General features: G+C 33.8%; 1 protein-coding gene and 1 pseudogene across 2 annotated transcripts in view; one reads left to right on the forward strand and one right to left on the reverse strand.

Annotated features, from left to right (window-relative positions):
• The first annotated feature begins 16429 nt into the window (after positions 1–16429).
• Positions 16430–25643, forward strand: part of LOC149489734 (uncharacterized) — a 63172-nt pseudogene continuing 53958 nt past the window's right edge. Inside the window, exon 1 of the transcript XR_016318404.1 lies at positions 16430–16593. The product of XR_016318404.1 is annotated as an uncharacterized LOC149489734 (transcript). The remainder of the gene's footprint in view (positions 16594–25643) is intronic.
• LOC149489735 (glutamine--fructose-6-phosphate aminotransferase [isomerizing] 1-like) lies at positions 18563–22214 on the reverse strand. Its single transcript, XM_089714398.1, has one exon. It carries the CDS (start codon positions 21988–21990, stop codon positions 19966–19968), a length of 2025 nt encoding a protein of 674 aa, XP_089570524.1. The 5' UTR covers positions 21991–22214; the 3' UTR covers positions 18563–19965.

A 25643-nucleotide genomic window follows, 5' to 3' on the forward strand; every position in this document is an offset into this window, starting at 1 on the left:
AACCCATGGAGGGTTGTCGCGTAAAAACCACAGGACAGTTCTTTGGCATATTATGATAATATATACGTACAGTTACTTACATATTTTGTAAAATTTAATTGTTATACTGAAATGATTTGAAAGAGCAACGTTTCTTGCCGATTCTTCTCCATAGATACTGCTTTCCGAATCGGTGGTAAATGTTAAAAATATGTATTGACGTTTCAAAAGTGCTTCTCGAAGAAGTCTAATTGAATAAATAAATGTTTGAGTTTGAGTTTGAAAATTCCCGTATATATACTTACTTAGGGTGTATTCCGTTATGCACTGCGAGTTGCGACCACTGTAAGGTGTGACGTCAATTCAGTATACTGTGAAGCCGTTCCTTTATAGCCAGTTATACTGGTTACGATTTAAAACGGAACGCAATCCAGTATACTGTCAGCCGCATTTTTTGACGCAGCATTCAAATGAGTGTATTAAAGTTTTCTAGAACATAAAAATAAACTGTTTTGGAGTACTGTCCAATTAAAAATATTTTAATTAATATTAATTGTAAATTGAATTTATAATATAATAAAAGTAAGTACTTTTTCATAAAAAAGAATAAAAAAGAACTTTCAGCTCGTATTGAACATTTTCAACACAGTCTAATAAAGTTAATTTTTGCAATTCTTCCATTGTTTTATTTATTAATCCAAACTAATTACAGAACTTTAAAATTTTCTGATTATACTATAGCTTTGTTTATAAGACGTTAGGCACTCGAGTGGTTTTGACTGATCATATTAATTATTACTTGCTTTGTGGACTGATCACGTGATCAAAGTACTGCGAGTACCTTACCTCGAAAACGCCAGTGCTCACAGTAGAATATATGGCGGCGATTAATGACGTCATAAATTTCCCTAGGGTACTGCGGCAGTCAAGGCGGCAGTATACTGGCAGTCCATAACGGAACGAATTTTTCTACAGTGATAGCACTGTGCAGTGGTTGCAGTGCATATCGGAAGACACCCTTACAATACTACTTACTTATAATATTAATTTTGTGGTCGTCGTAACTTGTACGCTGCTCCAATATGCAACATGGAACGCGTACCTACCTAGGTACGCGATGTATTGTTGTTTAATTCATGTATTCTTTGTTTGAAATTAACATATTGAATAAAGAACAGCTTCAAAGTTTGGTTATTTTAATTATTTGATCAGCTGTATTATATTATATTATTATATTATATATTATATTATATTATAACATGATAGTTCGATATTGATTTAAATGATTATAAAACTCATATTACGTAAGTATTTACGTATTATTGATATATTTTCTACTACCTATCCATAAATTGTTTTTGTTAAATATGTATTTTGTTAAATATGCTTTCCGCCCGCGGCTTCGCCCACGTTTTCAACGAAAAACTCGCATAGTTCCCGCTATAATTTTTAAAATCTTCCAAAAAAATTCAACCTGCTCGGAGAGTGCAGCGATTACCTAAAAGATACAATTTATCAAAACTCATTCATTACCAAAAAATAAGAAATAAAAAGATAACTAGGTACCTATGTACCTATTAATAAATTATTTCTTAATTTAAAATATTTAATATGTACCTATTCTTTTTTTATTTTAGGAATTTTACTGAATATTTTATTTTAATCAAATGAAATAACAATATTATACTATACATTAATAATATATTTGCGAGCAAGTCTGTATCTAGCCTAGAAAACAATCGCGTTGGTGCAAAATGCAAATGTTAGGTAAGGTAACATTTGTGAGAGGTTTTGCAATTTAAAATTAGTTACTAACGACATGCGCTGAACTATGAAAAGTTGCAAAATTAGCAACATTACTCAGTAATTACTAATTAATCAGTACATTTATTTTTCAAATTTCAATTTCTATGAGAATGATATAATTATTAATTAATCATTTCTCATGATTATTCGATTGCAGTAGGAACTAGGAACGTTAACAAACTTTTTTACTTTTTTTACCTTTATTTTTCATTATTTACAGCATAAGATTTTTAAGCTATTGCATAGCTTTTATTTCACACTTTGAGCGCGGCGACCGAATGTAAAAATTCCGTAACGTAACGATAAAACAAGGGATGTAACGATACCGATACCGATACCGATATATCGGCCGATATAATCGGCAAGCCGATATATCGGTATCGCCGATAGTAAAACAACCGATACCGATATCAAACAATTCAAAAAACCGCGCCCAATGAACGATGCGGGAGGCCGCCCGCGCGTGCGCACTTTGTTTTCTGAAAAAACTCTACCAATAGTAAACTTTTATTAGGTACTGATTGTATGTGTATCGTATAGGAGCTACCAACGTTGACAAGAGAGCATTTTAGTATAGTTGGTTCTTTGATATACTGTTCCTCTTGCTATTTCGGTTAGAGTCCGGGCTGTCTGGCTGGTCGCAGTGGTTGCGTTTATTAGTGCGCATCTTATCTGCACAGGAAAATATCCTTAATTTAAAGTCATTTTTTAACGCGTAATTTTTAATCTTTTGCCTTTAGATAGATCATAGATCCATGAGACATAATTTTTTTTATTGCAAGACATTTTTTTCGTTGTTAAATAGGTGCCAGACGCAATTTTTTATTTCAAAATCATTAAAATGTCATCGAAATAAGTGAAATTCCATCAACATGAGTCCCCGTGAAGGATATACTATCTATAATATTCATTTTACTATTTACAATTTTTTAGCAACATTCTACCATGGTGCCTCCTTTTCCCAACGAACCTCAAATAGGACGTTAATGTAAACTTGATAAAAACCAAATATCATCAAATTCATATTAATACGAAAAGTGCAATAAATATGAAACCATCTATTAAAAATATTAGTTTACTAATTATTCAATATAAGTATTAAAAAAGGATAATATAATATAAGTAATAAAGTTATTACTTACCTTTTAAGCGGAATCATGTTGATGTAATTTCACTTATTTCGATGACATTTTAATGATTTTGAAATAAAAAATTGCGTATGGCACCTATTTAACAACGAAAAAAACGTCTTGCAATAACAAATTTATGTCTGATGGATCTATCTAAAGGCAAAAGATTAAAAATTACGCGTTAATAAATGACTTTAAATTACGGATATTTTCCTGTGCGCACTAATAAACGCAACCACTACCGCCAGCCAGACAGCGCGGACTCTAACCGAAATAGCAAGAGAAACAGTATATCAAAAACCCAACTACACTAAAATGACTTTTTTTAAAACGTTAATAGCTCCCGTACCAGTATTACTTAAAGTTTAACTGACTTTGTAAAATAATAATACTAAAATAAATGGTTTTGTTGTTTTTTGATTTGGCATTTTTATTTAAAAGAATACGATTAACAGTTGAGTCTCTGTTAAATGTTGGTAACTTTTTATGCATAATTCACTATTTATTTTTCTACCAAGCCATCGATATCGGTATCGGTATCGGTATCGCCGATACATTACTACAAATATCGGTATCTGTATCGTATCGGCAAAATCATGTATCGTTACATCCCTAGATAAAACCTAACACCCACTCCAACCGGCACAGCGATGCGATGCTATGCAATAGCTTTACCGCGGCAGTCCTCGAGTGCCACACTTATTTTTTTTAAATTAATCTTCTAAAATTTAAAGTGTTGTCATATATAATACAATTAATTACCATAATAAATGCCTAAATGCACGTTTAGACATTGACTTTAAGGCCTGAATCGGATAGAATTCCCTTTTAATAAAAATTCCCAAAATTGAGAGTTCGTTGAAAATTCGTTGAGGAAAATTTCAAAATAAATAGGTATTTTGCTAAATTAAGTCTTCGTGACAAAAAAACTAAGAAATGAGGTATTAAGGGCCAACATTACAAATCTCGCAGTCTCAGAGCTTGTCGGCCAGTGACCGGCTTTGACCGCAAGTTTTTCTTTTGTTATTGGTGCGTTGGTACCATGTTCGTTCCTAAGTACCTACCTGATAATGTGACGTAGCAAAATTTAAAATATTTCACATACCTACATATCCAGTCGTATATTGAAGTATAACTTCTTTAGTTGCATATATTCTTTCAACTAGAAAAAAAAACTGAGCTACTGATGATGAGATACTGTTATCTTCTTAATATATATAAATCTCGTGTCACAATGTTTGTCCTCAATGGACTCCTAAACCACTTAACTGATTATAATAAAATTTGCACACCATGTGTAGTTTGATCCAACTTGAGAGATAGGATAGGTTTTATCCCGGAAATCCCACGGGAAAGGGAACTATGCGGGGTTTTCTCTGAAAACGCGGGCGAAGCCGCGGGCGGAAAGCTAGTTGTTATATAATAACTTGAGCGGTATGAATTTCAGTAAAGTGACTATAACGAACGAAACAAGCGATGAATTTTGGTTGATAATAAAAAACAGATTGATCGTACTAAAAGTGGGTTGTGCTTAATCCATTTAAGAATATATTAGATAAGATTCTACTTCTCTAACCGAGCGACTTAATTATTAGGTGAGCGACTAAACTATTAAGTGAGCTACTAGAAATACATGTAACATACTAGATTAGGTACATTGTTTCATTTAATTAAATAGTTATTTCATGATATTAAAAAAAATAGAACGCATAGTTCCTACACTGCTCATTATAGTATTTTTAAAGCGATTTTTCTATTTGAAACACCTCATTTAAGATAAAATGGCGCTCATTGAGGTAGTATAAATAAATCAGATCCTAAATAAGGAAAAAAAAGCAGGACGTAATAAATGTAGGTAATACATCTTATGTCGCTCAAATATTATGAAGCGACTCATAGTCATATTGCATTTTATTTAACTCAAATTAATGTTTTTTAGTCGCTGTTCTATTGATTTTTCATCACTCGCAGTCAGTCAATCCTACTTACCTAGTAATTCTGTAACCCCAATCAATTATTTTTGTCACATGAAACTTGAATTTACAGTTACCTACTCGTTTAAATTCCACCCCTTGTTTATTAAAGCGGGACGTTTTTGTAAAAAGTTTGGGGTTTCACTGAGTAGATATTTCAGACGTTTTAAATCTTGGCGCTATCAATCCTAGGGGGTAGATTTTATTTGCGCATCAGAGATTACACAACAATGATAACTATAAAAGCGTACGAAAAGAAAGGTTCACTCTGGTAACTGGTTCACTCTTTTACACTTTTCGCGCAAAATACGGGACAGTCAATGTTGGATGTAATCCCGTGTGTCAGGAGGGGCAAATAATAGAGGGATAGAAACGAAAAGGTGGGCTAATTACTTGCTAATTCAGATATTCCACTAATCAAATTATAAGTTATTGCATTGTTTCAATATATTTTTGTGGTACATCTAGAGGACACCAGTCATTCTTTAACACGGTAAAGCATGCCTCTCTATTTCTCAACACGACCCAGTTACGTTTACCACACACACCCCTCCACGGCATTGACATCTCTACCACCTGCCAGATATACTAGAAGTATGCTGTCGGTATGTACCCATAATACCTATACACCCATGCCGATTCAATACATTGCAACAATTGTATTAAGCAATATATACAAAATTCAGTATCAGTATTATGACAGAGCTATATTTGGCACAAGCTTTCAAATTATACATAGAACCGAAAGGCGAAAGTTGACCCTGAATGTAATATATCTAACATATTAATGTTCGATTTCATAATGGTTACAAATTAATCAAGTTACGAAACAAGTAAGTAGTTAATTTATACAAAAACAAATAATTGTATTCCGTACCTGCTCATATTCAAAATTACTTCAAACAATTGTGTGTAAATTGCAAGTTTGTTTTATTTTTCTTTATCTCTCAACTCTCATAAGGTAAACGTAATGCGATAGGCCGTTCTTATGCAATTTGATTCCACAGCTATTTTCTGTTGGTAAAATGTGTTATGATTGCAATTTGCGATCCGGATTGGACTGCGGTATAAAAATTACAGCTATTTACAAAAGTGGGTAATAAATATAGTTAGAAAGTTATAAATTCTTCTTCCAGGAATAGGATTGTACAAAATTATTATCTAACCATCAAGGTTCAGCGATATTTAGTAATTTCGTGTAATAATTTGCAAATTTTTAGCAAGCCTTCCACAAAACCAGCTTAAGGACTCGTAGTGACTGGTGAGTTTTGGCCGGATCACCGCTTGAGATGACGTTGGCATGGTGACATGGTCTATGTCTTTTTGGTAAAAATATCGAACTTTTCAACGAAATCGGACCAGTTTGCACTACTTAATTATGTTTATTATTATTTTTTTATTGTCAATAAGGAAGCGCTTGACCACAATCTCGCCTGCTTAGCTCGCCTGATGTTAAGCTGAGATGTGGTCTAAGATTATACTTCTTTCGTCTCCTTCAATTGTTTTTGAGAGTTTGTATTTGAATGATTGATGAAATATTGAATGGTGATTATAATTTATATCATACTAGCGACCCGCCCCGGCTTCGCACGGGTGTAATGGCGGCCGGCCGGTACCGCCGCAAACGCTACGTCCCGCAATTTTTAAATCTGAAATATCTTCGAAAATATTCACTTAAATCATACGGTGTAAAAGGCCATATAGATCTATATTAAATGAACAATGTATTCAAGGTATTTAATTGGTTAAGGATTAATGCTGTATTGGTTAAAATCGCTTCGAAAATTAGCCATTATTTGTCGTAAAAAGTAAATGACAAAAAAAAGTTATTGTGGGTTATCCATAAGAGATAGACATATACCATCACGGACTTTTCTGTAGACCTTTTTAATGTGTACAATACTTAGTACATTATTTTGATAAAACTCGTAGGGTTCAGCCTGCGTTTGCAATGTAAGCGGAAAAAAATGTAATTTATTTATTTATTTATTTATTTATTTAACAATTTAATATACCACACCAAGTAATATATTTTACAATTATACAAAGACGATTAATATGGTAGGTACATTAGGCGGCCTTATCGCTTACTAGCGATCTCTTCCAGGCTGCCCAAGGTAAGGGATAAAGAAGAAATACATGTAACGCGGGTGGCTGATATAATACATAAAATAGTAATATAGATCATAGAAGATAGAATACATAAAATACAAAAATGAATAATAGGAAAGGATAAAATACATTATATTAAATAGAAGGATATGCTAAATTGGAGAGGTGCTTATATAAAAGAGATTTAAAAGATTTTATAGAGGAAGCTCGTCTAACATCCACAGGCAGAGAATTCCACAGTCTGATAGCGGTTACAACAAATGAGTTACCGAGGAAGGAAGTATGGTGAGAAGGAAAGCTAAGGAGAAGGTTATCGGCGGAACGAAGAGTGTAGGAACCTGAATCTAAGAATTTAAATTGATTTTTAAGATAGGAGGGAGAATTGGGATTAAAGAGGATGGAATATAACAACTTCAATGCATTTGCATTCCGGCGAAGTCTAATAGGAAGCCACTTGAGTTTTTTGCGAAACTGGGAAACGTGGTCGTATTTGCGTAATCCGTAAACAAAACGAATGCAGAAATTTTGGAGACGCTCAAGTGTATTCAATTGCTCTTCACTAAGATCAGTGGTACAGGCGTCAGCGTAGTCAAGGAGAGGAAGGAGAAGGGATTTAGCTAACGTAATTTTGGTAGAAATCGGTAAGAAATGCCGTAAACGTCTCAAGGAACTTGCTGCAGCGTAAAGTTTACGACTTGTTTCCTTTAAGTGGTACGACCAAGACATGGTCGTGTCAAAGTGAACCCCTAGATTTTTGACATTACTTTTAAATTGGATTATGGAGCCATCTATATAAACTTTAGGCATGCATGCCCAGTCAATGCGCGAAATTAAACGGGAGCTACCAATTACAATAACTTGACTCTTGCTTGGGTTAATTTTTAGACCATACCTACGACTCCAAGTCGAAATTCTTTCCAAATCGGTATTAGTAGTTAAGAGTGCAGAGGATAAGTTTTCAAGGGTTGACTGGGTATATATCTGGAGATCGTCAGCATACATGTGATAGAGAGAAGATAAATTCTTCCTAATTATTTACGACATCACATTAGAAACCTCAAAAATAACAGTACCTACTTCTCCACTATTTAATGGATGTTATTATACATATAAACCTTCCTCTTGAATTACTCTATCTATTAAAAAAACCGCATCAAAATCCGTTGAGTTGCGTACGCTTAAATCTTTGAAACTATTCAAAGATTTAAGCGTACAAAGGGACATAGGGACAGAGAAAGCGACTTTGTTATAGACTATGTAGTGATAGTGATCTACAAGATATCAACATAGTTAGTTACCTAGAAGAAAAAAGATATAATATGTCTGAGGAAAATTGCTCACACAGGAAGTTCTTATTATACCTAGGTACCTACCAACAATAAAATAAAGATCTTATCACATAAACATGTAGGTACCACGGGCGAAGCCGGGGCGGACCGCTAGTAAAATATAAACCCTTATATCATAGATCCCTATTAGGTATAAGTGGTAGTGTCAGGATGAAATGCGATCAAGATAATACAGAAATTTTGTATTATAAATAGGTAATATCTATTAACTTTCAACTGTCCAGAACTCCAGAATCTAAGCTGTTTACTTCACTGTTTTATTTTCCTACTATTTAATTAAGTATCCATAAATGCTGTAGGTACGCTTACGCACTCTGATAAAGGCGCAAAATGTTTTTCTAATTGATATTACCTACTCTAATGAGTCATTCGTTACGATATAACACCTTCAATGCATTACACGTTATCTTAAACAAATTCAATGTTTGTCTACTAAACTATAGTTAGGGGAAGTACCTATTATTCGACCAAGCCAACTAGACGCTCGGGTGGAATGCGGCCTCCCCGCCCGCTTACCGCCTCAGGTACCGCGTTCGCCTTAGTACGGTTCGCAGCATCGACGCATTCGTACGTTTCGCATCGCTAGTTATTTCTGTACTTTTTATTATTAATCGTTAAAGCTTGTTGTTGACTGTTAAGTTTTTCGTTGTTATTTGTTTAAGTTTTTACTGTGTTGTTATTCATAGACAGCCCTCGAAATGGGGAAAAATAAGACTATTCATAGCGGAGAGCGAACAGTGATATTATTAATATTTTTTTTTTGCTATCTGTACCCGAGACATGGGCGGGTGACGTCACAGTTGAAAAGGGTCTAGTTGGCTTGGTCACGTAGTACCTATCTCTTTTTATGTTTTGTTTGAAAAGTTTAATGGAATATCTGATTTCAAGAAAGATAACATTTTATGCTTTTATTTTGCAGGAAATAGGTACCTATAAAATCATTGTATCTTATCGTCCACTTATAATCAATGAATACTTATCTAATTATCTTTGAACAGTCCGATTGTCGCCAAGAAGTGCTTTGATCTCGAAAATGGATTGATAGTAAATATCTACCTATTTTCAGTTACACTATTTAATTAATAATAACTTAATAATAATATATCATATAACTAGTTACTTAGTTAAGGTACTTATTTTTATTTATATGACTTTATTGTTTTGAATAAAGGAGTTTTAATAAAAAAAATAATGTAACTAGGTAATTTTATCTTAATCAAATAAAAAGCAGTAGTTAAGTAAGTATTTTTCTAATATTATTAAGATTTTATTCTAAAGCGCATGCGCATAATATTATGCTCTCGCGCTCAATAGGTACTCATGGTTGAGTAATTTTTGTGTTTACGGGATGTTTGGTCATTGTAATTTGTCTGACTGATTAAATATAACATTGTAATAATTACAAATAACATATCAAAAAAATTAGAAATTTAAAAATAAATTAAGTTCATTTATTAGCTTTTTTTAGTTTTGGCTCAGATGGCGCAGGTGTCACCGGTAGAACTCCACAAACATTCAGGTAGGTATTATTAAAAAGTACACTAGAGACTTCAGCGAACCGAAACTTATATGCTTTAGAAAATAAGTTGTATCTTACGGCTCTGGGATCTTACAACTGATTTCGATGAAATTTGCACAGTAGTAGACTACCTACTGTGCAACATCTTCATGAAAATCGAAAAATTACGAAATTTATCATAATTTAATTTAAATCATTTGGAACGGCCAATTTTTTGATTAAAGAACCATTTATTGCCATAAAAGTCGTTACAAATCAGTATTCACATGGCTATCCAAACCTTTTATTAAGATTTAAACATAAAATTAAAAACTAAATAACAAAAAAGAAAACTCAATAAATTGACATTAGAATAAAGTTAAGTTATCTTGGTTGGCAGGTTAAAATTTTATTTCATTCATTTTATTGCACGCCTCATAAGCGAAGCGTTGAGGTGGGTACTACTGTCACTTCGCGCAAAACATCTGATTTTTCATGGATTTTTCAAACTTAAAATGTCTTTATGTATCATACATTGCACTTGTAAGATAATACATACACACACATATTAAGAAAAAACACTATTTTTAACATTCATGATATTTTTGATGTCATTTTTGTTATTTAAACTAGTTAAAAAACAGTTTAAAAAAGTTCTGTCTTGGACGTCCGTGTATTTTTAGGATAGGTACCACAAAAGCGGGAAGGCGTTTTCTAAAGAAGTCTGCTGTTCCTTGTATTGATGTTAGTAATAATAATAAAATTTTACGGATTTGTATAACAAATAAAATATTATTTTAGCCATCACTAACATTATTATTATTATATTTATTTTAGCCGAAGGTGTGCTACAATAGTAGGTACTGGAACAATACAAGCAATTTCTGAGCCGGGAACATGTTCTGAGGATGATGAACTAAATTAACACAATTTTTACACGGCTTTTATTTTTTTTTCTAAAAAAGGCTCAATTTGCAAGGAATGAAACTTCCCATAGCCCTGACTGAACCTCCTCATCCTATATTATATACCAGATATTGTTAGCCCCGCGTAGTAAAGTCAGTTTATATCTAAAATAAATATTAAGTAAGTACAAAGAAAATTTCAAGTCAACGTGCATGTAAGGAGTGGCACCCAATAAAATAGACAGAATGAAACAAAGTGTCGCCTCTATAGCGGTGAGTCAGTGACATCCTCATCGCATAATCTATGACTGTCTAGCCGTCATTCGCGCGCCCCGCGCCGCCGCGCTTGGCGCACAGATTTTGTTCGTGGTGTCTGCTCCATATTAAGGGGATTACTATGGTCAAAACCGGAAAACACCTTATACATATTGAATTTTGTTGAGGAAACTGTTGGTACGATTGTCTTAAAAAAAATATATGTGATACTCAAGGATATAATTAACAAAGTGTATTGTTTACTTTTCAGTTTAGAACGGCCTAAACATAAAAAAAATACATACAAATCAACCCCTTTTTGAACATAAAACGCATTTTGTTAGGAAAACGGCTACATATTTATACATGAAATTTATACCAAAAAAATATGTTATGATATTTGTAACAATTTGTATTGATTGTTTTTTCAATTTTCATTATTATCGTTAAATTATCAAGAAAAAACTCGAATTTATAATAAAACCCACATAAAACCTCACCTCTATTGCATATTTTCGACGAAATTTGACGGTGTCAGTTCGACTCGGACGGGGGACTGTACGTGCGGTTTTTTTTACAAAATAACGCTAAAATTCACCGAATTGAATGTTTTGTTAAATTAAACCAGATTGTAATAGGTATTTACATGAGCAGTTCATGAAATGAAAGTTAAAAATAGGTATGTAAAGATATAAAAATCTGTTTGTAAATTAGTTTTGTTTTTGAAAGGCGTCATTGAATAATATCCAGTGTTGATAATTTTTGACAGTAAAATATTATCAGAAAACACATACCTATAAAACAGTAACCAGATTTTCCCTGTGCCTTGAATATTTTTTAAAAAAGATTAATTGCTGTTCTATCGTATATTTTAAGGGTCCAAAACAATCCAAAGCCGGGAGATACTGACACAAAATTTTGGGTCATTTGTAACTGGATGGCGGTTCTACAGTGGTCTTAGTACGCAATGACAAAAAGAAAAATCATGGTCAGAACAGTGGTACCGGCAGACTAGTCGCGTGGGCTCGTCGAACTCGTCGGATAAATTACGGAAGGCAAACGATTTGTAACACAAAAATTTTAGGATTTACCGATAGCCCATAAAAAAGAAGTAGGCGGTAGTGTCATGCCATACTTTTCCGGTGTAATTTACAGCCCACAATACCGACGTGAATGCGTTGATTTAAAAAAAAAATTCAACCATTTGTACCAGGCTAATTTTTGCACAGGTAATCATAGTCCAGTAGCCATGTACGAAAATCGCCATGCCATACTTTTCAGACAGTTCCAAATGGTCGCCATACCGCCGAAAATCAGCAATTTTTTTTAATATTGTATAAAATCATTTAATTTTATATTATTGTATAAAATCGAGTAATATAGGATAGGTTTTATCCCGGAAATTCCACGGGAACGGGAACTATGCGAGTTTTTCAAAAATTAACCCCGAACTAACTACAAAATACATAACAAGTCGAAAAAAACGTGATTTCTTGTCCGCTCCCCTATTTTTTTCGGTGTGTGTAGGTTGCATGCATATATTCCTACTAGGTATGAAGAGATATACAGAGAACGCTAAATACATTTGCCTGGTCACCATTACCATTCGATACACCATGACATGGTAGAGGCCGTTCTATAGAATTACGTCAAATAATGTACTCCATCTTTTATATCTCTGTAGGTGAGATGTTCTCCACCCTAGCCATCATCAGGTCTCCAGAATATAGTAGAGTCCGTGTTGAATAAAATTAATTTCTAAATCGGTGTTTTCTTAACTGTTCCCCACTCTAGAACTTATAATTACTTGCTTAGTCATCTTTAGGTCTCCAGAATGGGTCATGTAGTAGAGACTTTGCTTATAACGGTTAATGTTGAAAGATGAGTCTTCCTACATTACACAATATTTACTATTCATAAATGTAATATGTTACTGCCTCTCAGAGAAAACATAAATTAGGTAGAAACCAACTAACACATTACGATACAATACGATACAGTATACAATTCCATAATCTTTGGTCACTTTTACTTCAACAACGATGTATATTTATAGAGGGCGGTTAAAAAAACAAATTCAAATGTAGTGACAGAATCATTAAGGTCGTTGAACCGTGTAATTGCCTTAATATTATCTCAATGGCTCTGACAAATATCTTGCAAATGTTTTAATATAATTGTTTATGAAAAAAAAATCATAATAAGTATTACCATGTCAAGTAGAAAACGTAAAAGTGTGAAAATTAGAGCTAACTTGGTGATTTTTTTTTATCGAGAAAATTTTAATATTTTATGTTTTTGATTAAACAGAATCGTTGAACATATCACCTATAGTCCTTTTCACCTATGATGATTCCTGTGACACTTCATCGTGTTCCGAATTACGTATTTTATGTTTAAAACGTCAAAATAATTTTAGTACATAATATTTGTATTTTATGGCGGCATTATTACCAAAAATATAAAAATGAAACATCCTAAGCTTATAAATCAAAAACAGTATTGTTTAGTTTAATATAATGAAAAATAAAATAAAATAACACAAAAATATAATACCTACCTACGCAATTCGTGTACATGAAATGGATCGTTGAAAAATCATAGAGTTGGAAAATCATATAATCGGCGCCCATCTTGTGATCGTTTGTCAATCGAGTCAATCGTCTGTACGAGTGCGTCAGCCTTGTATACAAGTTGCATTTTTATATTGATACTTTACGTGGAATTCTGTTATTGTTACTAATTGTTAATGTTGACTTTTTGTTGCTGTTGTTTGCTAAGTTTCCTTGGTTAATTGTTGGCGAAATGCCGAAAAAACTAATTTTGGTACTTAATTCAAATCGATTTCATTTCCATAAAAAATATTATCGATTATCGGAAACAATTGATACGATTTCAGTAAAGACATCTCTACACGTGTCAAAAATCGATGTGTCACAGAAATCATCTTAGGTGGAAAGGAAGTTTGATATATATTTTATTTTTTAGATTTGGTCTTGAATATTACACGTATCATCTAATAGAAGATTGGTTATTTTGCTTTATGCCCCCTCTTAACACGATAGCGACCGAAATACTTTACTAATCGAGTCTTTTTTTTTCTCTTACGCTTGAGTATGCTCAGGAATAGAACCCTTTCATTTTTCAGGGTCTGATTCGAGGTTTAATTGTTATTAAATAAACAAAAATAATAATTAATAAATAATTATTAAAAAAAATTATGAGGCGTGCACTTTTGGATTTTCCAAATTATTTTAACTTTTATAGCCATGTGAATGGTAACCTATTAAAAACTCGAATTTCTATTACCCGAATCTTAAAATCCCGAAAACGGTTGTTAGAACTTTTAAAAGACAGATGTAGTGAATGACAACTTTTTAAAATTCCTTTTTTAATTTCCCAGATGAATCAATTTCCAGATACACCAAAACCAGATTTTTAAAAAGTATTTTTTTGTTTCCCGTATTCTCATAATCCAGATATAGTTATACCAGATTCTCAGAATACTTTTTTTTGTTTCCCATCGTAACATTTTCCAAATAAACTATAACCAAATTTTCATAATCTTTTTATTTGGTTCCCATAATATAATCGTATAGCAGATAAACTATTGCCAGATTTTCATAATCTCTTTATTTGGTTCCCATACCATCGTGATTGTACCTTTACTATTGCCTGAAAATAAACATTACCAGTAAGTAAATGGTTTTACTTGCCCATTACAGAAAGGTTTAAGTGTCAAATTCGACTCAGTAGGTTAGGTTAGGTTTGAACTGTGACCCTCACGCACGAGCCGAGCGAGCGAAGCGAGCGTGCCGCGGCAGTGGCCGGCGAGTGCCAGAACCGACTCGCTATTGTTTTACTTGCCTATTACAGAAAGGTTTAAGTGTCAAATTCGACTCAGTAGGTTAGGTTAGGTTCGTGCTGTGACCCCCTGGAAGGATTTCGTTTCGTTTTTCTGGATATCGTTTATTTGAATTTAAAAAATCTGGACATTGTTTGTCTGGATATCAATTAACTGTATTTCAAAAATTTGTGTTTTAAAAATCTGGCTTTCGTGCATATGGATTACGGTCATCTGGATTTTGTGCATTTAGATTTCGTATGTCTGGAACTCATTCGTCTGGATTGTAAAACGTCGTACAAATGAAGAAATGGGCAAATGAAATTCGGAGTTGCGATTATATGGAAAACAAAACTTCGAAATTTTAAAATTCGGGGTTATGAAAAAATGTCCAAACGTTTTCGGGATTATGATATTCGGAATTTTTAGCAGTACCAGCAAAACCTTGGTGGTACATTTTTTTCACAGGATTTTTCGATTGACATTTTGCCGAGAAATTCAAAAAACTACAGAAAAAATTAAAATAAAAAAATGCAGTCTAATTATTTACACAAGATGAGCCTATAGCCCGATAGGTAGGTTATTGCGCTATAGGTCCAGTAGTTTTCATAACAGAGCACTTTTGTGTCAAAAATATTGAAACTCCGGATTATTTAAAAAAAAATCATGATTTCTAAACCATAAGTTTTTAAATATGATTTAAATGATTACTCATGATGCTCTCAAGCTGAAAAAAAATTTTGGACCACTGTAAACGGGCCACCCTGTATTATTATCTATGATACAACGTTGTTTATTTTTGTAGGAAAATTGGTATTTTTCAACCCCTTAGATTACGTTGACTATTGTTTGTATTAATAAAACAACAGCATCACTCGTAGCATAGATAATACTGTACATATATACTCGTAGTAAGTAAACTTTACTAGTTACCTACCTAAAGCTTTAAATGGAAAATGGTTTTCTTAGCGGACGAACGAACTGATATAAAAATACCGGATTAATATTTAAAGTTAATAAATATTCAAATTTTTGAATTAGAATGTGACCGTAATCTATTAATTTCAAGGTCTCACCTTAGACATTTAAAAACACGAATAGCTAAATTTGAATGTACGCGGTGCGTTCACTTTGGAACTCATAGGTAGGTAGGTAGCTGTTAGTGTACGTATCAGAAAACCTAACTGCAAAATAAATAATTTGGAAAATCCAAAAGTGCACGCCTCATAATTTTTTTTTAATAATTATTTATTAATTATTATTTTTGTTTATTTAATAACAATTAAACCACATCGAATCAGACCCTGAAAAATGAAAGGGTTCTATTCCTGAGCATACTCAAGCGTAAGAGAAAAAAAAGACTCGATTAGTAAAGTATTTCGGTCGCTATCGTGTTAACAAGAAAATCCTCCGCACATACAGACACACGGACGTCCAAGACAGAACTTTTTTAAACTGTTTTTTAACTAGTTTAAATAACAAAAATGACATCAAAAATATCATGAATGTTAAAAATAGTGTTTTTTCTTAATATGTGTGTGTACCTATGTATTATCTTAAAGCGAGCGCGCACGAGCAACTTTGTCTCCGCAACTATTTTGTCTCTCCCATCAATTTGTATGGGGAGTTGCGTCGCTACGTGCGCGCACTTTCATACTAGCCCATAGGTGGGAGAGACAAAATAGTTGCGGAGACAAAATAGTTGCGGAGACAAAGTTGCTCGTGCGCGCACTGTCTTACAAGTGCAATAGACATTTTAAGTTTGAAAAATCAGATGTTTTGCGCGAAGTGACAGTAGTACCCACGTCAACGCTTCGCTTTTTTTTTTTTTTTTTTTTAAGTTAGGATTAGGCAAGCATTTGACCATCGCTTCGCCTGATGGAAAGCGACAAGCGTGGTCTAGGATGGAGCATGTTTGCCTAATAAGTGTCTATTCACATTTCTTTTGAATAAATCCAGATTGTAGTTTCTGGGAAAAACGGAAGCCGGAAGATTGTTCCACTCCTTACTAGTACGCATAAGAAAGGAAGAAGCGAAACGCTTAGTGCGTATGGGTGGGATGTCGATGACATAAGGGTGGAGACCGGCCCGGCGTCGAGTCGCTCTATGATAAAAAGGAGAAGCTGGCAACAGGTTATGCAGTTCTTCAGCACATTCGCCGTGAAAGATTCTGTAGAAAACCGCCAAACTGGCTACGTTCCGACGATGTTCTAGACTATGCAGTTTGCATGCGGTTAAGGATTCATTTCCAATGAGTCTAATCGCTCGTTTTTCGATGGAGTCCAAGGCGTTGAGTTGGTATTTAGCTGCACCTGCCCAAAGATGAGAGCAGTACTCCACACCGGAGCGAACCTGGGCTTTATATAGGTTTAAGAGCTGTTCCGGTGTGAAGAACTCCCTCACCTTAGAAAGTATTCCGAGCTTCTTGGCAGCAACTTGTACCTTGGACTCAATGAAGCTCTTGAAATTCAGACTAGAAGAGAGTGTTAGGCCTAGGAGCTCCAGCTCGTTGGATAAATTCAAGGATACATCCTGAAAACTAGGTGTTAGACCGAAACCAGTGCGCTTAGCTGTAAACAGACAAGCCTGTGTTTTTGGAGAGTTGAACCCGACTAAAGTATGAGGCGGCTTATGAGGCGTGCAATATTCCTGTACCTATTTAATATAGATTTAACATTTCAATATTATTCCCAGAATTGAATATTTTTAATGGATAAATTATGCCAAAGAGTGTATATAGTTAATACCTTTAAATAATTATTAATCATGCAATTAAACAGAACAAAAAAGCACTAAAATAAATCTTGTTGCAGCTTTTCCGATCATCCAGAATTTTTTATGATGGCTTTTAAAAACAATCCTACTTGTGTCCTGTGTGGCGTTTATTATCAATCATTTGAAGAAACCTTATCCAAATAAAGGATTGTTAACATTGGCATTCATTCAGCTACGATAACGTTCGCGTTATAATAAAAAAAATCACAGTACAATTATTACCATCATATTTAGAGAAACGCTTATTGTTGAGATAATCGAAACTATAGTGTAGGTACTAGGTTCATACCTATTATTATCCCATTATTTTGATTATTATTATATAGATGGTAGGTAAGTAGGTAATCTGACTCCAAGTTTAATACTGGGCAAATAATTACATATAGGTATGTAGGATTTAGGATAAATAATAAAATTGGTAGTTATGTGTAGTTAAGGTGCGAAAATATATTAAGTAAAAAAAAACAGTATTTTCTACATAAATTTATTTAATTATTTAATCTTAAAATTAGTCTTAACAAATAGATATTGTAAAATGTGATGATCTGTTTAACAGATATAAAATAAAGATTTCATTAATATATTATATAGGTAATCTTATATATAAAATTCTCGTGTCACAATGTTAGTCTGCATACTCCTCCGAAACGGGTGGACCGATTCTCATGAAATTTTCTGTGCATATCGGGTAAGTCTGAGAATCGGCCAACATCTATTTTTCATATGTACCACGGGCGAAGCCGGGGCGGGCCGCTAGTATTATGTATAATTTTCATTTATATTTTCCTCTCGTAACTAACTATATAACATTTCACTAAGATAAATGTGCGTAAACTCAATGACTATGCTTACTATCACATAAAAACAAAATGCAGAAATATTTTAAATACAAGATTCATATTAATTTACAAATGTAAATAAATCAAATAACACACATGACTTTAACAAATTTAATACCACAATACAAAACTTTTAACTCCAATATTTATTTATTATTTTTGACTAGCAATCGGGATATATATATCTTTTGCTGTTTTCTTCTATGGTAGAAACATTTTTTAATTTGCCATTTTGTTAAACAATATTATGTAGGTATTTCACCTAAATGTTTTATTTAATTGCTAACATTGACATTCCTAAGAAAAGAATTATCTATACTAGCAACTACAGTAGGTACTTAATAGGATATTTTATAAATTCAGATGTAAAATTGCGAATGTTATCGATGAGAACAAATTTCGAACTCATTTATTTATAAGTAATCGTATTTGCATTCGTGGATAGTTTTGATAGTAGAATTCCAACTTGGTATGTCTACTCAATATCTACATAGTTTTACACTTATCAATACATTTTTTTTAAAAGCTTAACTAAGCATTAAGTAGGTACACATACTTACTAAAAAAGCATTTGAAATAAATGATTATAAAAGCTTATATTAATTCTTAATACTAAGTAAATAATAGGTAGGTACCTAAATATTTCTAGCGTTTTTCATGACGTAAAATTTTCACTTTGTGGATATCAAACACCTGGAAAGGATATTATAACAACGAAGACAAAAACGATTATACAATAATTTACACATAATTAATGATATACTTACTTATATTCGTTATTTCTATGATAAGTTTATAAAAATATAAATACTATTTTTTACAAAAAATCTCTCCGTAAATTTTTGTTTTTAAGTACATATATGCATTCAAATATGCTTATAAAAATGATTTTATCAAAAGAATTTTGTTATTGCAAAATTTTTCCCGACGATATAACTTAACTTAGAAACAACTATAGAAATAGGTACCATATATACGAGTATTTCAAAAAGCATTTAAAATAGTAGCAATGTTTTAAAATATGTATTTCCAATACATAAGGAATAGACTTAAAGTTTAAATAATATGTTTAAAACCAGGTTATTATCGAGCTGTGACCGACCTTGTACCAGATAAAATATCGTAATATATACCGGCATGAAATTGAGTAATGGAATGTAATATTACACAAGAGCATTCTGAACTTTAATTTTTCAATAATTATGGAATGTTTTGGTTTCAAACATACCAAACACTTACTTTCCGAGTTCTTTAATGATACAGATCTTATCTATTTAATCTTAATCGTTTTAATTATATTGGTATATTATCATTGCAGAGATAACTGAATTTGTCGAACCCATTGTAGACTATAGATAAATGAAATGAATTCTATGAAATTCAAAAGAAAAGGTAAACTTTTGGTATACAACCAATAAACATGATAAAAATAGTATTCCATAACACTTAGTTATGAATCTAGAGATCGCATATTATTAAAGGATAACAATTAATACAAAATCATTCTACTGTTACAGACTTCGCAAGATTTCTTGGGCAATCGACATTACATCCGCGCAAAACAGCTATGTGATATGCTAGTAATTGCATGGGAATAACAGTAAGCACTCCTTGAAGACAGTCAACTGTTTTAGGGACTTCGAGAACCCGGGACGCTAAGGCCATGGTCTCTGTATCACCTTTTTCGCAAACAACAATCGGCCGACCTTGACGCGCTGTCACTTGTTGCAATGCGTTCATACATTTTGTATAAACGGGATCACGCATTACTATCATCATAACTGGCATGGAATCATCAATTAGAGCAAGAGGTCCATGTTTCAATTCACCCGCCATTATACCTTCACTATGCATGTAGGTCAATTCTTTAACCTTGAGTGCACCTTCCAGACAAGTAGCAAAATTATATCCACGACCCATAATCAACAGAGAACGTTGGCGATACAGATCTTCCGCCAAAGCTTTTACTTCCGAATCTAACGCTAAAACTTCCTGAATCTTCTTATCTAATTCATGTAATCCAGCAATTATATCCGCGCGGCGCTTTTGGAGAGAAATTCTATCTTCACTAATAACTAAAGCAAACATAACAAGAGATACAAATTGAGATGTATAAGCTTTAGTTGATGCAACACCAATTTCCGGCCCAGCATTAATATGTACACCACAGTGAGACTCACGACAAATAGAACTGCCCACAGTATTTGTAATTCCCACAATCAAAGCTCCATGGCGCTTGCAATATCTAAGAGCCATTAAGGTATCTGCAGTTTCACCAGACTGAGAAATGAAGAAGCATACATCATCACGAAAAACTGGTGTATTCCTATCAAGAAAATCAGATGCCAATTCCACCATTACTGGAAGCTCTGTCAATTCTTCCAATAGTTGTCTTGTGGCTACAGCGCTATGGTAGCTGGTTCCACATCCAATCAACATCAACCGTCTGCAACGTTTAATTTCAGGTATATAGTCTTTTATTCCTCCGAGTGTGACTGCTCCATCAGCAAAGTTGAGACGTCCTCTCATTGTATTAACAATTGATTCTGATTGTTCAAATATTTCTTTTTGCATAAAATAATCATAATTTCCTTTCATAATCTGCTGCAACTCCAATTTTAAAGTTAAAATTTCACGTTGGTGGGGATCAGAACTGCTTCCTGACATACGGTGAATACTCAGAATACCATCTTTGATGTGTGCTACATCATCATCTTCAAAGTAAAGGACCCTGTTAGTGTGTTCAATCACAGCAGACGCATCTGAGGCAAAGAAATATTCAACATCTCTCTCCTCTTCAGGTTGGAACTGAGCATGGCTGTTAACACGTGGCAATGCAGGTACTACTCCACGAGTAGCCTTGTTATTATTGTACATAATAGGCACATGATCGCTGGAAAGGCTGCGTCTTGTTTTAATACCAACCAGTAAAGGGCTACCACGTCTGGTTGCTACACACTCATTTGGAAAGTAGCGAGACTTAAAGCATAAAGCAAAGGCACCTTCTAGTTGTTGAATTACCTGCTCAACCAGCTCTTGGAAGCTGTAGCCTTTGTGTTGGTTGTAAATATGATGCACCAGCTTTGCAATAGCCTCCGTGTCAGTCTGGGATTCAAAAATATATCCCTTGTTTTCTAGGAAAGTTTTAACTTCTTTATAGTTAGTAATGATACCATTATGGATAACAACAAATGCATTATCTTCTCCAGATCGTTGAGGATGAGAGTTGATAGCGCTCGGTTCTCCGTGAGTGGCCCAACGGGTATGAGCAATTCCACAATGAGATTCTACACATTCTTCGACCGCAAGTTCGACACTGCGTTCTTGGAGTAATTCTTCAAGCGCGGCTACTTTGCCTTGTTTTTTCACAACTGCAATATCTTTTTGATCCGCGGCGTCGACAGCGACGCCTGCAGAATCATAGCCACGGTATTCCAAACGCTTCAATCCATTCACAAGTAGCTCCAATATCTCCCGCCTGGTCTTAGGCGTTAGATGATTTATGTATGCGAAAATTCCACACATTATTAGCGAAGAACGTTTATTAGCCGCGAGTGCACTGAACCACAACCGACGAGAGACTGTGTTCAACTCAAAACACGTCTAACGTTGAAGGCCTTCGCCATTAACTCCTTCCACAAATTAAAGTTACTTTCACTTACGGCAAAGCACACGTCATCGTGTTTCGTTATCGTAGATACTCATTGGTAACGTAAATACGAGCGTACAGCGGCAAAACCAGTCTTCCAAACAATCCAAATGATTATTTCAAAATTCAATCTTGTCATTTATATTTTGACATGTTAATTTTTATGTCAACGTCAAAGAATTTGACGTCACTCCAGATCTATGAAGATGTTGTCATGTGTTAAATTATGAAGAATTTCAGGCGGGTAAGGACTTGTTTATCGTATACTAGCGTTCCGCCACGTCTTCGCCCGTGGTGCATATTTACGTTACTACATAAGAACCATCCTGGTACTTCAAGGAATATAATAAAAAAATAATTATCGAAATCGGTCCACCCATTCACGCGTGATGGTTTCATTTTTTTATAATATATAGATTATACCATTATACATATTGTAATCTATACTTATAATAAATCTGTAGAGAGGCCAATTCTGTACATGAAATATATTAAAAAAAAAACTATGAAGGGGTGATAAGGGATCGCTACTGATGCCAAAAATGCAATCAGTAAAATTTTTGTCTGTCTGTCTGTCTGTCTGTCTGTCTGTCTGTCTGTCTGTATATTCGTTATAGAAACAAAAACTACACGACGGATTTTAACCAAATTTGGCACAATTATTCTTCATACTCCTGGGCAGGTTATAGTAAAAGAATCATGTAAATCGGTGTAGAAACACCAAAGTTATACATGAAATACGCTATAAGTCATCGCGCGTGAATACAGAATCATGCAGCCATAAGGATTATTTTTGTGTATCAGTTGCCGCGTTTGACGCGCTTCGCGGCGGGAGCTATAAAAAGGCGGCAGGTCTGCACCCGTTTCGCGTTGTCATGACATCACGTGTGAACGGCTGAACCGATTTCGATAATTCTTTTCTATTATATTCCTTGAAGTACGAGGATGGTTTTTATGTAGAGAAAACGTAAATATGTACCACGGGCGAAGCCGGGGCGGACCGCTAGTTAGATAATAATACTATTTAATTTACCTATATGATCTAAGCCTATAATTGCTATCCATACTAATATTATAAATGCGAAAGTAACTCTGTCTGTCTGTTACTCAATCACGCCTAAACTACTGAACCAATTTGCATGAAAATTGGTACGGAGATATTTTGATACCCGAGAAAGGACATAGGCTACCTTTTATTGCGAAATATGTACCACGGGCGAAGCCGGGGCGGACCTCTAGTATTTTATAACCGCAAACTCATCTTGATTGCTAGGCTGATATTATGTTTAATGTGGTTATGATGTTACCTTAATTATGGAAGTAAGGACCATATTAATGTCATTCCAATAATTGAAACAATCATAAATTCATCGCTCACGCACTGCATTTTTTTTTTTAATTAACTTTCATTTTATAATACAACAAGTCATCGGCATATAAGTATGCGCAGAAGCAGCTTTTCATGATATAAAAAAAGTTTAGAAGTAGAAGTTCTACAAAGTTACTATGTATTAGTTTTATTTTTATCATCATAAATAAAAAAATTGGTTGTCTGTAAAGTCGGTTTACTGACGATAGTTGAACGTGACAACGTCCGATTGTGCTTCTTTGTCGCTCTTTCCGCGCTCTCGCTTGCACTTCAAGTCTTACATGGAACGCCTCAGAGCGAGGTAACGCTGCATGAGTCATGTTTTTTCGTGCGTGCAGCCGGCTATATCGAATAGGCATGACGACAGTATCCATAAATGATCGAATTAGTGTTTTTAAGGGAAAATGTATACTAAATAAATTAAAAATAGTGACTTAGAAATATTAAAAACATTAAGATTAATGAGATTATCGATAAAATAAAACATTGAAATTCTGCAGTCCGCCATTTTGACTGAAACACGCGTGACGTCACATCTATGTAAACAACTTCATGTCAGGTGTGTTTTGTTGTTATGAATATGTTGAGAATACGCATTTTTATTTATTTTCTATTGTTTCACGTATAATTTATCGACTCAACAGAAATATAATTGCGAATTCACGAATACGTGGTTCGGGTTTCTCCGCACCAACTGTATACAATAATTTCTTATTGAAGTGAAACTTCTTTATCGACGTTGGAAAAAAATTGTGTAACATTTTTTCGTTACGCGCCATCTTTTTCTTATCCCTATCACGCGTGATTCGACGTAGGTACTTATTTAAGTATATTATTTTTTTTAAATAAGGTCATAAAGATGTTTCACTTCTTACGTGTGTACACTAGTACACGCACACTTTTTTATTATTTTCTCGCTTGAAACAATTAGTAACACTTTTTTGGGCATTATTTTTATGTGGATTCACACTGCAATACTGCACACCACTTATAAACTTTGAAATTCGTTTCTATAACACATATTAATTATAAAATTGTTTAATTTTCTTCGCTATGCGTACAGATAATTACGTATTTACTAAAGAGTGACGTCACACCTACGCCATGACACCTGCGAGCTGTTTTGGCACAGTTAATAAATATTTTTTGAAAAATGGCTTTTATCTTCGTTAAATTTAAGTATATTACCGAAATATAGGGTTTTTCTTGTATAGTAAACGTATACACACATTATGGAAGAGGATTTCAAAATCTTTCGTCATGCCTATTATAAGACGTTGTCACGTCAAAAAATGTAAAAACCCAAGCTTTTCGGAATGTCTGTTTCATGGGCGTAATACACTAAGATTAATTGCATATCTGTGTTTATTATAAAGAGTAAAACTATATATTTTAAGCACAGGGAAAATCTGATGGTCACCCTATTAGAAAGGGATGCAGAATGTCCTATAGCTCCTACTCGCTCGGCTCACTTTTCTAGCATATACAGACGCTCCGATTCGGTTGGTGCCAACCATCCGACCACGACCAAATCGGAAAGTGAAGAGAGCGGTCGGTCCGACATAATTATTATTAATATTGGTTTGACGTGGTCGGATGCGCCAGCAATACCGACCAGACCAACTTTTAGTTTTGGTTTTATCTGCGATAAACCACTTTATCGTGACAAAACCAAACGTTTTATCTCGAGAAAAAAAGAGCGCCAAAAGTGGTTTATCGAAGATAAAACCAAAACTAAAAGTAATTACACAAAATGCTCTGACAAATATCTTGTAAATGTTTTAATATAATTGTTTATGAAAAAAAAATCATAATAAGTATTACCATGTCAAGTAGAAAACGTAAAAGTATGAAAATTAGAGCTAACTTGGTGATTTTTTTTTATCGAGTCAATTTTAATATTTTATGTTTTTGATTAAACAGAATCGTTGAACATATCATCTAGTTTGATACCTATATATTTTATTTTTTAGATTTGGTCTTGAATATTACACGTATCATCTAATAGAAGATTGGTTATTTTGCTTTATGCCCCCTCTTAAGTAATGGATGGAGCACGCTGGCAAATGTTCTAACTAAACTTTCTGCCGATTTTGGTGCGGGGAGGGTAACTCACACTTTGAAACACAACCACACATTCACAAAAATAATTTGTGTCTT

Source organism: Colias philodice, chromosome 3 (assembly GCF_061535455.1).
Source record: "Colias philodice isolate Cphi_HAF_F1 chromosome 3, ilColPhil1 Martin Lab GWU primary, whole genome shotgun sequence".
Lineage (NCBI taxonomy): Eukaryota > Metazoa > Arthropoda > Insecta > Lepidoptera > Pieridae > Colias > Colias philodice.

What these genes read in the sequence shown, in the direction of transcription:
- LOC149489735 (XM_089714398.1), bottom strand. Translation starts at nt 21,990, where the DNA reads ATGTGTGGAATTTTCGCATACATAAATCATCTAACGCCTAAGACCAGG.